Source organism: Trichoderma reesei (assembly GCF_000167675.1).
Source record: "Trichoderma reesei QM6a unplaced genomic scaffold TRIREscaffold_7, whole genome shotgun sequence".
In the NCBI taxonomy this organism is placed as follows: domain Eukaryota; kingdom Fungi; phylum Ascomycota; class Sordariomycetes; order Hypocreales; family Hypocreaceae; genus Trichoderma; species Trichoderma reesei.
In genome coordinates, this window is record NW_006711154.1 from 543,193 (window position 1) to 555,557 (window position 12,365).

Below are 12,365 nucleotides of genomic sequence, written 5' to 3' on the forward strand. Positions count from 1 at the left end.
GAGCTATGACTTTCCATTGCTGCATGCCATTTCGGCTTAGAGCAGTCTAAGAACCGGATATCGCAAGTTGGTCCTGATGCTTGCTCAATCTTCCATATTATCACCTGGATGCAACGAGCTTGCGTGTTTATCCAACCGATCGTGAGATTCTCTTAGTTCCCCAATCCTCAGCACGACGGCTGCATACAGGTCTCCGACGCCTACATGGGACTGATTCGTTCTCCTGGATTGACTTCCTGATGCGAGATTGGCCCAACATATTGCGCTCAACAACAAAGCATCACCTAAACAATGCCTGATACCTTCATCTGACTGTTTCCTGAATCGGCCTTGTCGTATATATTGGTGTATAGGGTATCATATAGCTTGTAGTATTTGGGAAAAAAAAAAAAAAAGGTCGTCACAGGGCGCGAAAGTTTTGCGACATGATGAGCCACCTCTTCAGCCCCCTCGCCGGATTCCTCGCCATGGCATCCCAGTTGGGCACCAGCACAAACGTCTCGTTGAACATCTTCTGCGGCGCTTCCCGCCCCTTGCCGAACCGGACCTTGCCCATGGTGGTGACGACGATGCTCATCTTGCGCCCGCTCTTCTCGTTCTTCTCGCTGTCGTACACATTCTCGGGGGCGCCGTACTGGAACGAAGGGTTGATGATGTGGGTGTCGAGCGATTCGATCTCGTACAGCACGTTCTCGCCCTGCGTCTCGAGGAGCTTGGAGTACTCGGCCGGCGTGGGCACGACGGAGCCGTTGATGGAGATGTCGGCCGGGATGTTGTAGCGCGTTGACGAGTTGATGTAGAAGGTCTCGAGCTTGGCGCGGCTGTTGATGGCCTGGTAGTAGCTGCTCACAAAGTTCTCGGCAGCTGTTTTACACGTTCCCAAGTTAGCGACTGAAGTCCTGTCTGGGTTCATGTATGTACAGTAGGTAGATCTGCTGGAGACGACGCGCCTTCGCTGGAAGCTCTGACTTCCGTGTCCGCATCTGGCAGTGTCATGATGCCTCTGTCTCTGGCAGCATCGGTGCCGGGTTCTAAGTAGTACACAGTTGATGCTCTTCTTCGACTCCTGCTGGCAAAGGGCAGAGAGCAGCAAGTTATCCTCGTCCTCGCAAAAGGCAAAAAGGAAAAGTCGCCCTTTTCCTCCCATGACGTGCAGAAGAATGCCCCGCATATCGTACAGTTATCGCTGGGGCCAATTCGTACTATCAGCACTGTATCATGCAATTTCATGATCCATCTCGACGTCTCACTCCGACTCAAAAGCTCGTCACAAAACAATGCTTTCCCTCAGACCGCGGGCCCTTGCCGGGCTGCGGCGGGCTCAGTCACGGCTGGACTCGCCGCCCGGCTGGATCTGCCCCGGCTGCAGAACGGGCTTCGCTGCTGTGCGACGCTGGAACAGCTCCCAGAAGCCTGCGGGGTCTGGCGAGAAGCCGTATTATATCACGACACCCATCTTCTATGTCAATGCTGGTAAATATCTCCTGCAGTGTTTCTCTCGACGGGGTGGCTGATACTTAATTTTCCCAAAAAAAGCTCCCCACATTGGCCATCTCTATACCATGGTCCTCGCGGACGTGGTCAAGCGATGGCAGCAGATCAAAGGCAAGGAAGCCTACTTGTGTACGGGCACGGATGAGCACGGTATGAAGATCCAGAGAGCCGCCAGCAAACATGGAATGGAGCCGAAGGAGTTCTGTGACGGCAACTCGATCAAGTTTCGAGAACTGGCGGCTGCGGCCAATATCTCCAATGACTTTTTCATCCGGACCACCGACCAGGAGCACAAGGACGCCGTATCACAGTTCTGGTTGCATCTCAAGCATGCGACGCCCGAAAGCCTGGGGCTGTATAAAGGCGTTCACGAAGGATGGTACTGTGTCAGCGATGAGTGCTTCTATCCTGCAGACCTAGTGCAGCCCAGTATCGTGCCTCAGACGGGGAGGAAGATTATGGTCAGCACCGAGACGGATAACGAAGTGGAGTGGGTAAAGGAAGAGACCTGGTTCTTTCCTCTGACGAAGTACAAGGATGCTTTGCTGAAGCTCTATGATGAGAATCCTGACTGGATCAAGCCGGCTCATCGAATGGCGGAAGCGAGAGACTGGATCGAGAACCATCTTGAAGATTTGTCTGTCACCAGGCCCGCCTCCAGGCTCAGCTGGGGTATACCAGACCCCGAGGATCCCAGTCAGACCATCTATGTCTGGGTTGATGCTCTCATCAACTACATTACAAAGGCGGGATACGGCAGCAAGTGGCACTCGGCAAAGGACGACATGGGCATCTGGCCGGCCGATCTACAGGTCATTGGAAAAGACATTCTGCGCTTTCATACAATCTACTGGCCGGCCCTGCTCATGGCACTGGGCCTGCCTGTTTCAAAGGGGTTCCTCTGTCACAACCACTGGACCATGTCCAACCGCAAAATGTCCAAGTCACTAGGCAACGTCGTCAACCCCTTTTTCGCCGTCCAGCGATGGGGCATCGACCCCCTGCGATACTTCCTCATGCGCAATGCCAGCCTGAACAAGGATATGAGCTACTCCAACCAGCAGATTGGTGCCGTCTACGTGAAAGAGCTGCAGGCAAACATTGGCAATCTCTTTTACAGAATTGCAAAGCCGAAGGCGTCCGTCAGATGGTCGACTCTCGAAGCCCTGGCGGCCTACCGCAATGGGGAATTCGATGCCTGGATCGAGAACAATGCCACAAGTGACGTTGATGCGACCTACTTTAGCTTGGAAGGTCACTTGGCTGAGAGCCCTGCGGCCATCTGCAGAGAAATGGACGACTACAACACGAGCGGCGCGATACGGGAGATTTTCGAGCTGCTGAGAGAGGTATGAACTCTTGATTTCCCCTGGGACTTTCAATATCAGTGCCGGATACTAACTCGCCGGTGCATTAGACGAACCGCTACGTTACAGATGCCAAGCCATGGGACATTGTCAAGCTTCAGGGTGCAGAGTCCCGCACCCTGCTGAACTGGGTCATCTTCAACTGCGCAGAAGCCCTGCGTATTGCCGGCATCTTACTTCAGCCCATCATGCCAACAAAGGCATCGGAATTGCTGGATGCCTTGGGTGTTCGCCCTGATAGACGCACCGTTGAGTTTGCAGCCAAGGGAAAGGATGCCGATTACGGTACCGAGTCCAAGCCAGTCGAGCCAGCGCCCCGAATGAGCAAATGGGACACCTTGTTCCCACCGACACCGAGTGCAGAGCTGTCGGATGATGAGCTTACGGAACACTTGAGGGTGGCTCTGCTGGACAAGACAAGGAACAAGATGAACCAGATGGCCGAGCTGCTGGCTATGGAGGCGCGGATGGGCGAGGAAGCAGTCGCCAAATTTCTGGCAGACGTTCATGCAGCCAAGACCTCAACTCCGTAGATCAAGGGCCATGGAGTAGTAGGAGCGCATGGGCGTTGTAGGATACCTGTACGATATGGATGGACGGGATAAAGGGATCGGATCAAACAAGGTCGCCACTAAGTAGCATGTCCTCTGGAAAAGCATGTTTATAGATGAGGCTTTAAATCTTTGCAAGTGAAGAATGATCGGATATCTAGAGACTGCGTTGTGGAAGTTCTGTTGACAGCAAACCGTGGAAGTCGAGCTCTTAGTTTTAGTCTGGCAAATGCGCTCAAGCCCACCAAACGCCTATTTTCCCTCTTACAACCCAGTGCCCTCAACATACGAGTCGCCCTTTGCCAAGAGCGAATACTTCACAATGAAAGTCAATGAGAAAACATGTATATTTGCACTCTTCCAACTTCTGAGATGTTAACTTTGCTAACACAATGGGCAGCCATCTCGACGAGCAAAGTTTTGCTGGTGCCATACGAAGCCCACCATGTGCTCACCTACCACGACTGGATGCAGGACCCGGTACCTAATATGAAATTCCGTCGCCTTGTCTCTCCTGGTGGATGGCTGACAGGTCGAAAATCAACAGGCCATTCAGGAAGCAACTGCTTCAGAGCCCATGACGCTGGAAGAAGAATACGAGAACCAGCTGTCGTGGCGGACGTCGCATGACAAATTGACGTTTATCGTGTGCGAGCCGTTAAGCGGGGAGCATCATCACAATGTCACGGCTCAAAGCGACGATGCACCTGATAAGATGAGAGGGGATATCAATTTCTTCTTATATCTAGATGATGACGACGACGATGATGGTGAGGAAGCTTTTGGATCGAAGGAGAGCAATGCGATACGCTTGAGAGGCGAAGTAGACGTCATGATAGCACGAACGCAGCACCGCGGGAAAGGGTTCGGCGAAGCCGCCGTGCGATCGATATTGGGATACATACGGCGCCATCTGTTAGACATACTGGGGGAATACGCAAAGGGGGAGGGCTTGGATGAGCAAAAGGTGCAGCTGGTTGGGTTGATGGCCAAGATCAAGGAGGACAACAAGGGGAGTAGGGCGCTGTTTGGGAAGTTGGGCTTCAAGCAGGAGGGCGAGGCGAATTACTTTGGCGAGGTGAAGATGGTGATGGATTGGGAGGAGGATACGATGACGGAGATGGTGGAGGGGCTGGAGTATCGGGAGTTGGAGTATGTGATTTGAGTCTTGTTGATATAGATCTCATGATGTTATCTTTTTGGTTGTCGTGGTGGGATAGGCATCTATAGAGGCTGTTTTCTCTCTACCCTGTCTGGCAGATTCTTCTTTCCTTATGGCCTCTCTCTCTCTCTATAGACATCACTGCTTCATCACAGCTTTCCAGATATTCCATTTGAGCCATGATTAGTTCACGATATCGAGGCTGAATCGAGCCATTTTGTATGATTCACCAATAGACGGAAAGCCTCTCGTCGCCAGCTTCACACAGTACCAGTTCCCTCGTACCCACAACAACCACACAGCCCAACCAATCCGAAGCCCCCAAAAATTCCAACACCAAGAACAAACCAACACTCTCTCAACTCTCTCAACCATCATCACCAGCAGCTCCCTCCCAATCGGTTCACCACTCCGCGACCCCGGCAAATCTCCTCCCAAGCAGCGCTCGACAAAACGCCATACTGCTCTCGCTCTCTCTCTCTCTCCCGCCCAACAATGAACTCCATCATCCGCCTCGCGCGGCCTCTCCTCGCCCCGCGCATCGCCCCTCTGTCCCAACGGTAAATCCATCCAATCCTCCCATTCTCTTAAACTACACCCACAACCCCCAAATCGCAAAGCTAACAAATTTGTCTCATCCTTTGTTCCTAGGACATATACATGCCTCTCCCCCCTCCGACCAACCCTGTCATCAACCTTTCGTCCCACCACCGCAACCTCCTCCTCCTTCACACCCTCTCCCACAACAACATCATCATCAGAAGCCTCAGCAGACGTCGTGCCCGCCACGGCAGTCTCCGCGCATCCCGCCCTGCAGGGCATGCAGCTGCGCTTTGGGCCGCGAAACACCATGAACGGACACACGAGGCTCGTGCAGAAGCGGAGACACGGCTGGCTCAAGAGGACGCGGAGTAAGACTGGGCGGCGCATCTTGCAGCGGAGGAAGCTCAAGGGGAGGAGGCATGTTGCGTGGTGAGGGGAAGGAGGAGTATGCTTGCTCAACTTGATTGATGAGCGGGAATTTGAGGGGAGGAGAAAGGATGGTTTCGGGCAGGAAGAAAGAAAAGGGGAATTCCTGTGGATGGGTTTGAGTGCGTTTTGGAGGTGGGATGGGACGTGTATCAAAAGGCAATGGGCACCTACTAGATACCTAGGTATAGAGGTGTGTTGCAGTGTACTATTACTTGTCGCGAAGAAATTGGAAGCAAAAAAGTCAAACACTCAGAAAAAGGTCGTTCATATGCCACAAACGACTGGCTCTAGCATGCTAATCAGACATATACCTACCTACACAGGCCCAACAACACCAGTCTCACACTCCAACGTATCCGTATGACATACAATACTTAACGAATCACTGGCATCCCCAATCCACACCTTATACCCTCCGTCAACCGCAGGAACCTTCCAATCCTGCGCCACCACGTCCCACACACTGACGTCCTTGCGTGTAAGAGTCAGCGTCACAGTCGTCGTCTCCCCCGGCTTTAGCTCCTTTGTCTTTTCAAAGTCACGGAGCTGAATGATTGGCGTATCGTAGTCGATATCGTCCGGGAATTGGAGATATGCCTGCACGGAGGCCTTGCCAGCATACTCATCGCCCGTATTCTGCACCGTCACCGTGAGGCTGTACGCAACGTCCCAGAGCGCGGGGTTGCCTCCCTCGCCGCCGCCAGCGCGAGCGCCGGGCTTCTGGGTGGTAGAGTAGCCGTCGGGATACGGATACTTGCCCGTCTTGCCGTCTGAAATGGCCCGGTTGGCATCGCCCTGCGACAGCCAAGAGTAGATGTAGCGGGGGATCTTGCCGAAGCCTGACGGCGCAACGGCTTCGCTTGCGGATGGAATGGATTGCGCAAAATCGGGGGTGCTGCCCTTGGCTGGGCGAGCCGGCGGGTATGCGCTCAGCCTGGCGACCTGTTTGATGGATGCTGCCTTGAAGGTGAAGTTTGTGTAGCTCAGACCGTGGCCAAAGGCGTAGCGAGGCTTGGTCTTGTTCTTGTTGAGCCAGCGGTAGTCAATGTACAGACCCTCTGTGTATGTGTCTTGGGGCTGGTTGAGGAACTCCGAGTCAATGAGCGTAGTGACGCTTTTGGGAAGGTCGTCCTCCTCTTTCGTGATGGAATAAGGCAAGTGTCCGCACGGCGAGGCGTGTCCAAAGAGGACGTTTGTAAGAGACTTGCCGGCTTCCTGGCCGGGCAGATGTGCGACGAGCACCGCCTTGACGGATGGCAGATCGATCCACTTCTCGAGGATCAGGGGGCCAACAGTGTGTATCACGACAATGACGTTGCTGAACTTGCTCGCGGCGTCCTGCACAAGCTTATCGCCGTCGTGCCATGCGTACAAGCCGGATTTGTCACGGTCGCCGTGGTTGCCTTCCACGGTGTAGGTGTTTTCGCCAGCATCCGAGTTGACAAAGACGATGGCGACGTCGCTATCTGATACTTCGCCGACAGAAGGGAACTTGTCCGTGTTGTAAAACGTGACATTGTCGGCCTCTGCAGTGATAGCTGAGATGGGATCGTCCAAATAGGGGTAATCGACAGTTCCCGAGCCCCATCCTTGGCCCAGAGTTCCCTTGTTGCAATTGCGATCTGTGCATGAATTGATGCCGTCTGGGTTTTTCTGAGCATCGGTGCCGAAAACCTTGAGGTGCTGCGAAGGCGATAGAGGGAGGATGTCGCCGTCGTTCTTCAACAGGGTGATTGCTTCCTGAGAAATTTGGCGAGCAATTACGTCGTGATCGTCTTGGACCGGTACAAACTCGTTTGTGATGCCAAATGGCGAAAGTGGCAGCGCGGCAGGATACAGCGGGTTGAAGGCAGCACGAGAGTTGGTGTCGAAATTCGTCGCGGGGAATCCCTTGTCCTGGCCCATCTTGTACCACGCAGCGGCTATGCGTGTAGCCGCGTCGTTGATGCGATCCATGGGAACCGAACCATTAAGAGCAGACCGAGTGAGCTCATACATCCAGTATGAGCCGCCGAAGAAGGGAATCTGAACGTCGCCAGGCATGTCCATATCCAGGCCGGCAATGGCAGAAGCGACGCCAGACATGTGAGCGAGCCAGTCGGTCATGATGAAGCCTTGAAAGCCCATCTCATCCTTGAGAAGGGCACTCATAAGATATGGGTGTTGAGAGCACGCAGTCCCGTTCACCTGGCGGGAGAAAAGCAATTAGCTGCTGGACAATCAAGCCACTCGTCTCAGAATCACTTACAGCATTGTAAGCCATCATGACGGCGCCAACACCCGCTCGGATGCCCTCGGCGAATGGCCAGGCATATACTTCATGCAGCGTCCTATCGTCTTTTACCCGTCAACTCATTGTCAGCATCTTATCTCACTTTTACTCTTCATTCCGCTGGAAACACGTACCAATATTTGAGCTGTATGCGTATTGAAAGGGATTGTACATGCGGTACATCTCCTGCTCGTTGCCGATAAAGTGTTTGATAGTCGCAATGACCCCCTGCTCTTGAACGCCCTTGATCGTCTCTCGAGCACCGACGGCCTGGAGCACAGGATCAGCACCGAAGCCTTCCCAGTTGCGGCCGCCCTTTGGCTTGCGGCCTATCGGCCCAACAGTTGGTCCCAGCCAGACATTGACGCCCTTTCCGCGGTTCTCCTTTCCAATGGCCACGCCGCGCTTGTACATGAGGGCCTTGTCGAACGTTGCGCCGACGGTGATTCCGTCAGGAAAAGCTGTTACATTGTCCGCATGTCGGACACCCGCCGGGCTGTCGTTGAGACACAGCTGGGGAAAGGAAACTCGAAACGCAGAGCCTGTGTTTCCGGCACATCGCCTTGATCAGTGTTAGTTTATAATCTCTCAATGGGTTATCATCATCCCAGCATATGGTGTACAAGACCCGTTTGCTGAAGTTCTGACAAAAGCCTTTCATCCCTTGAAGAGGCTTCGGTCTGTACGTTGGCAAGGCTCCAAATAACTCACCCTGTTCTCGCTGGTTAGCATACAATTACTCGCTCATCCACACACAGTCTGAAACTGCCTCTCATCCTCAAGGAAGCCACCACTCACCCATATAGATGCCAGTTCCTGCAGTGATATTGGTCTTTTCTGCCAGAGTCATGGAATCGACCAGAGCCTTGGCCTTGGTATAACTCTCTTGCCAATCCTCCACCCATCCACCGTACGGCGCAGGATAATACGGCGGCACATAGTAGCCATCTGGAACCCAGGCTTGGGCAGCCGCAGCCGCCGCTACTTGTGCATTTGCCGACGCAGCAGTAGGTCCGGCACTTCCTAGAGCCACCAAGCCGGACAGGACACACGTCACAGTGGACAACTTGACGCCGTCGTGAAACGAGGTCATGACGCCAATGGCCCAGATTATAAACAGACAAGAGAGCGCGGCTGATGCGTATATAGATAGTTTAGAAGCGCGTACCCCTAGTCTCGCGTGCTCAAGACGAGCATGATCGTGCTTTGCAGGCAAAGGTCAGCGCGTTTCCAGTTGACCGGGGACGGACAATGGAGACAACATCGTATATTTACCTCTAATCGCTTCCCCATCTTGGTTGAACCCTGTTAAGGCCTGGTGCCCGAGGGATGAGGAAATCATGCATGAGGACCACACCCGCCAGCCTCGTGTTCGCGGTGAGACATCTGTGACCCCCTCCTGCTGGCCAGCCAAGACCCAAGGGAGAGGGCCGTGGCAATGAGAGTGACCCATTTCCCGGTTGATTTTCTTGCTTTCTCCTGGTAGACCAATACTACTGCCTCTGTCTGTGCTTCACGCCCACAGTGGCTCTTGGCCGGCAGTCAATCACCACTCCATCCGTACTGTGCATTGTATCGTCCCAAAGACGGGCATTGTACTAGCAGGAGGTGTAGACACTCGGACGGCAGAGAGGCCCCCGTTGGAGAAGTGCAGAGCCAACGAGGCCAATCAGGCGCCAGCATCCCCTCTCTTTTCTGTCCCATTCTTCGCCTGCTTTTCTTCTCCGTTTCTCCAGCCAAGAGCTGAATGCTTGACATGTGGTTGCACTGGCATCATGACCTGCCCGCAGAAGCTACTGTGCTCGTAGCATCACCAAGAACCTAGGCGGCCATGAAGTCAGACGACGATCCCACGTCACCGCCTCCGGCTTGCAGATGCACGAGCTGGCCGCCAGCCCTGAACTGGGAAACGTCACCATTGCGCTTGTCAGGCTTGCGCATTCAGGCATCAAGCGTCGGCCTCGGTGCAATGTCTCGAAAAGGCCACTGGCGGTGGAGCGGCGCCTGGTCCTGGTTTCCTCGTGTTGTCCAAGCGTATTGACCGTACGGCGTAGCGGCGGGGTTATCCAGCATGGCTGCGACAATGGCAGCGAGCGGCAACAATAGCAGAGAGCATGCATGTGGTATGAACGAACCAGGTTGCAGGGGGGGTCCGAGAACGAGATAGTCTAGACTGGAGAAGCAGATCGATGGCGTGGCTTTGGCGGAGAAACGCAGGCATCGCGTGGAGCAGCAGCCGCGGTATGATGCGGTGCTGATAAGGTCAACTGCTGTTCGAGGCTGATCGAGCACTTTCGCAGACTGACTTGATCTGGAGGAATCACGAGGATTGATAGTCAACAGCGCCATGAGACAAGAGGCGGGTGGCGCTCAGCTCGAGGCCATCGATCTAGAACTCTTCTGGTCAACTCGAGGACGACGTATTATCCTTAGCGTCCTGCATGGCGATGGGAATGTTGTGCAAGTCGTAATAGTTTGCTTCATCAGAGTAGTGGCAAGTGGTGGGTGCCATGAGATATAGAGACCTTGACACCAATGTAACAATGGACGGCCCCTCGTGATGCCTTTCCTTTGATGGCTGCTGGCTGTTGATTTGTTGATTCTGCATCTCGCAGCCGCGGTATCGCGATTCGATAGTTCGTGTCAATCGGGACAATTGCGTCTCACGGCTGAGGAACATGGATTGATGTGTGATGAAGGGATTTGGATGCTTCTGACACAATGCACTGGAGATGGGAGACGTAACAAGGATGATCCGGCAGTACGTGCTTGTACTTCGTAGGTACCTACTTCGCCTTGATCATTGCACTGCTAAAGCTTGGAGTCGTACAGCTACCTAGGTAACCATACCTACCCTAGAATGACCAGGTCAATGCCTACAATTGAGCTTTGGATGGATGCAGACTTTGGCCATTGACGGGCGGAAGCCTCCTGAATTTGAGATTGGTGCTTCACTGGCCCTGGTATGGCCGCGGGTCGGCTTTTCGTTTCATAGTGGCATACAGAGTGCGTCCTCAAAGAGCGATGCTAAGCAGTCCGGTTGTTGCTTTTGCAGCAAGATGGCAGCAAATACACTCAATTTCATCTCAAATGGCCACAGCCGAACTGCATATTTCCACTTATGATACTCTTTCAAAGACTGTGACTGACCAGAAGATTCTATCTTACCTAGGTAGCGCATGTGGCATGACTTTTCCAGTGAAGCTGCCTGTTTAAGCGTTGATAGAGGAGTCACTGCAACACCATGAACACTTTTTGCGAGCTGTCACTTGGGAGACATTGCCCAAGATCAGCTGGCCGCAATTTGCGATTAAATGTGTCACAATACAGGAAACGTATAAAGAGGCTTTATCAAATTACTTAGCTTAAGCCGTATTCGAGTAGAAGAGGGGGGAAATCGGGTAGAGAGGGAGACATAAGGAGTCCTGTAGCAAGCCTGTCGCCAGCTTGTTCGTAGCCATAGAGGTACCCTGAGTAACCGTCGGAAAACGTTGATAATGTCAAGATTAGGTATACTTCTGAATCAGATTTGGATATTATTGAGTTAGGGTAGATGAGGGAGTCTGATGAAACGGATTCAAAGATAAATGAGAGAAGAAACATTCTGCCCAACTCTCTGTCTTCAGATGTGCAAGTCGATCGATACCTAGTAATTGCCGCTCCCCCGCAACCCTGAGCAGAAATCCTCTCCATCTGCCGATCGAGCCGTCAATACCACCTGCTAGCACTGGCATGTCCGCCGAAGATCCTCAAGACGAACAATGTCGGAGGGCATTCGGCCGAGAAACGAAGTTGGGGTTGCAACAGCGAGAACGAACATGATCGTGAGCAATGTGCACGACGTCGAAGCGCAGAGTTGACTTACACGGACAGTCCCCTCAAATCCTACATACGCCATGGGTCTGCCTTCACACCTCTCTCTATTTCTCGCCCCCGGACGTTGCTCCAGATGTCAAACGACTTTGCACGGCCCTTTGCCCTCCGTCGCTCTGTATGTACCATCGCTTTGAATCTGAAACCATCCACAAAGGTCCGAGTCTGGCAAGTCAACCCTATCGGCCACCGAAAGTAACGCCATCTCCTCCGTCCCCCCCCTGTCGACCTCAACCTGTCAAACCCTGGATCCCTGAGCACATCCCCCACGACCCTTTATTATGTAAGTTGCGTTGCGTTTTTCCATTCGCAAGGTAGTAGTAGTAAAGTAGGCGCCAAAGCGCCGTCTCCCGATCTTTGGTCACCTTATCAACAGCAGAAAGTAGCCGTAATTCCACAAGCCACCAATCGTCTTTTACAAACGCCTTCCGAGTTTCCTATTCCGCAACATTCTGCTTCTCTCTCATCTACACAGTCCTCCCGATATTTTTCAGAGTCCAATCAGTCGGATAGTTTCTAACACCCATTCCGCATAGCCAAGCCTATCCAGTTTCTATTTCGGGCTTCGGCTCCGCTGCCCGCGTTTCTTCCTGAGTCGCATTCATGCAAAAAATTGGGCGTCTAAGCCACCATCCGTAGAAGAAGTGAACAGAAGACTATGGGAGCCCTCACAC

General features: G+C 53.2%; 4 protein-coding genes across 4 annotated transcripts; 2 read left to right on the plus strand and 2 right to left on the minus strand.

The window, feature by feature from the left end:
• Positions 1–400: 400 nt before the first annotated feature.
• On the minus strand, positions 401–913 carry TRIREDRAFT_59836 (uncharacterized protein; the record flags this gene model as incomplete). The annotated part of the gene is made up of 1 exon (XM_006964629.1): positions 401–913. One exon carries the CDS (start codon positions 911–913, stop codon positions 401–403), a length of 513 nt encoding a protein of 170 aa, XP_006964691.1.
• A 364-nt stretch (positions 914–1,277) lies between these two features.
• Positions 1,278–3,394, plus strand: TRIREDRAFT_124319 (uncharacterized protein; the record flags this gene model as incomplete). Its single annotated transcript, XM_006964446.1, has 3 exons — positions 1,278–1,473; positions 1,537–2,843; positions 2,912–3,394. The coding sequence occupies 3 exons, from the start codon at positions 1,278–1,280 to the stop codon at positions 3,392–3,394; spliced, it is 1,986 nt and encodes a 661-aa protein (XP_006964508.1).
• A 1,675-nt stretch (positions 3,395–5,069) lies between these two features.
• On the plus strand, positions 5,070–5,550 carry TRIREDRAFT_73231 (uncharacterized protein; the record flags this gene model as incomplete). Its single annotated transcript, XM_006964447.2, has 2 exons — positions 5,070–5,134; positions 5,226–5,550. The coding sequence occupies 2 exons, from the start codon at positions 5,070–5,072 to the stop codon at positions 5,548–5,550; spliced, it is 390 nt and encodes a 129-aa protein (XP_006964509.1).
• A 246-nt stretch (positions 5,551–5,796) lies between these two features.
• Positions 5,797–8,803, minus strand: TRIREDRAFT_47268 (glycoside hydrolase family 3). The gene is made up of 4 exons (XM_006964368.1): positions 8,613–8,803; positions 7,953–8,380; positions 7,795–7,883; positions 5,797–7,733 (listed from the first exon to the last, which is right to left on the minus strand). The coding sequence occupies exons 1-4, from the start codon at positions 8,666–8,668 to the stop codon at positions 5,862–5,864; spliced, it is 2,445 nt and encodes an 814-aa protein (XP_006964430.1). The 5' UTR covers positions 8,669–8,803; the 3' UTR covers positions 5,797–5,861.
• Between the last annotated feature and the right edge of the window lie 3,562 nt (positions 8,804–12,365).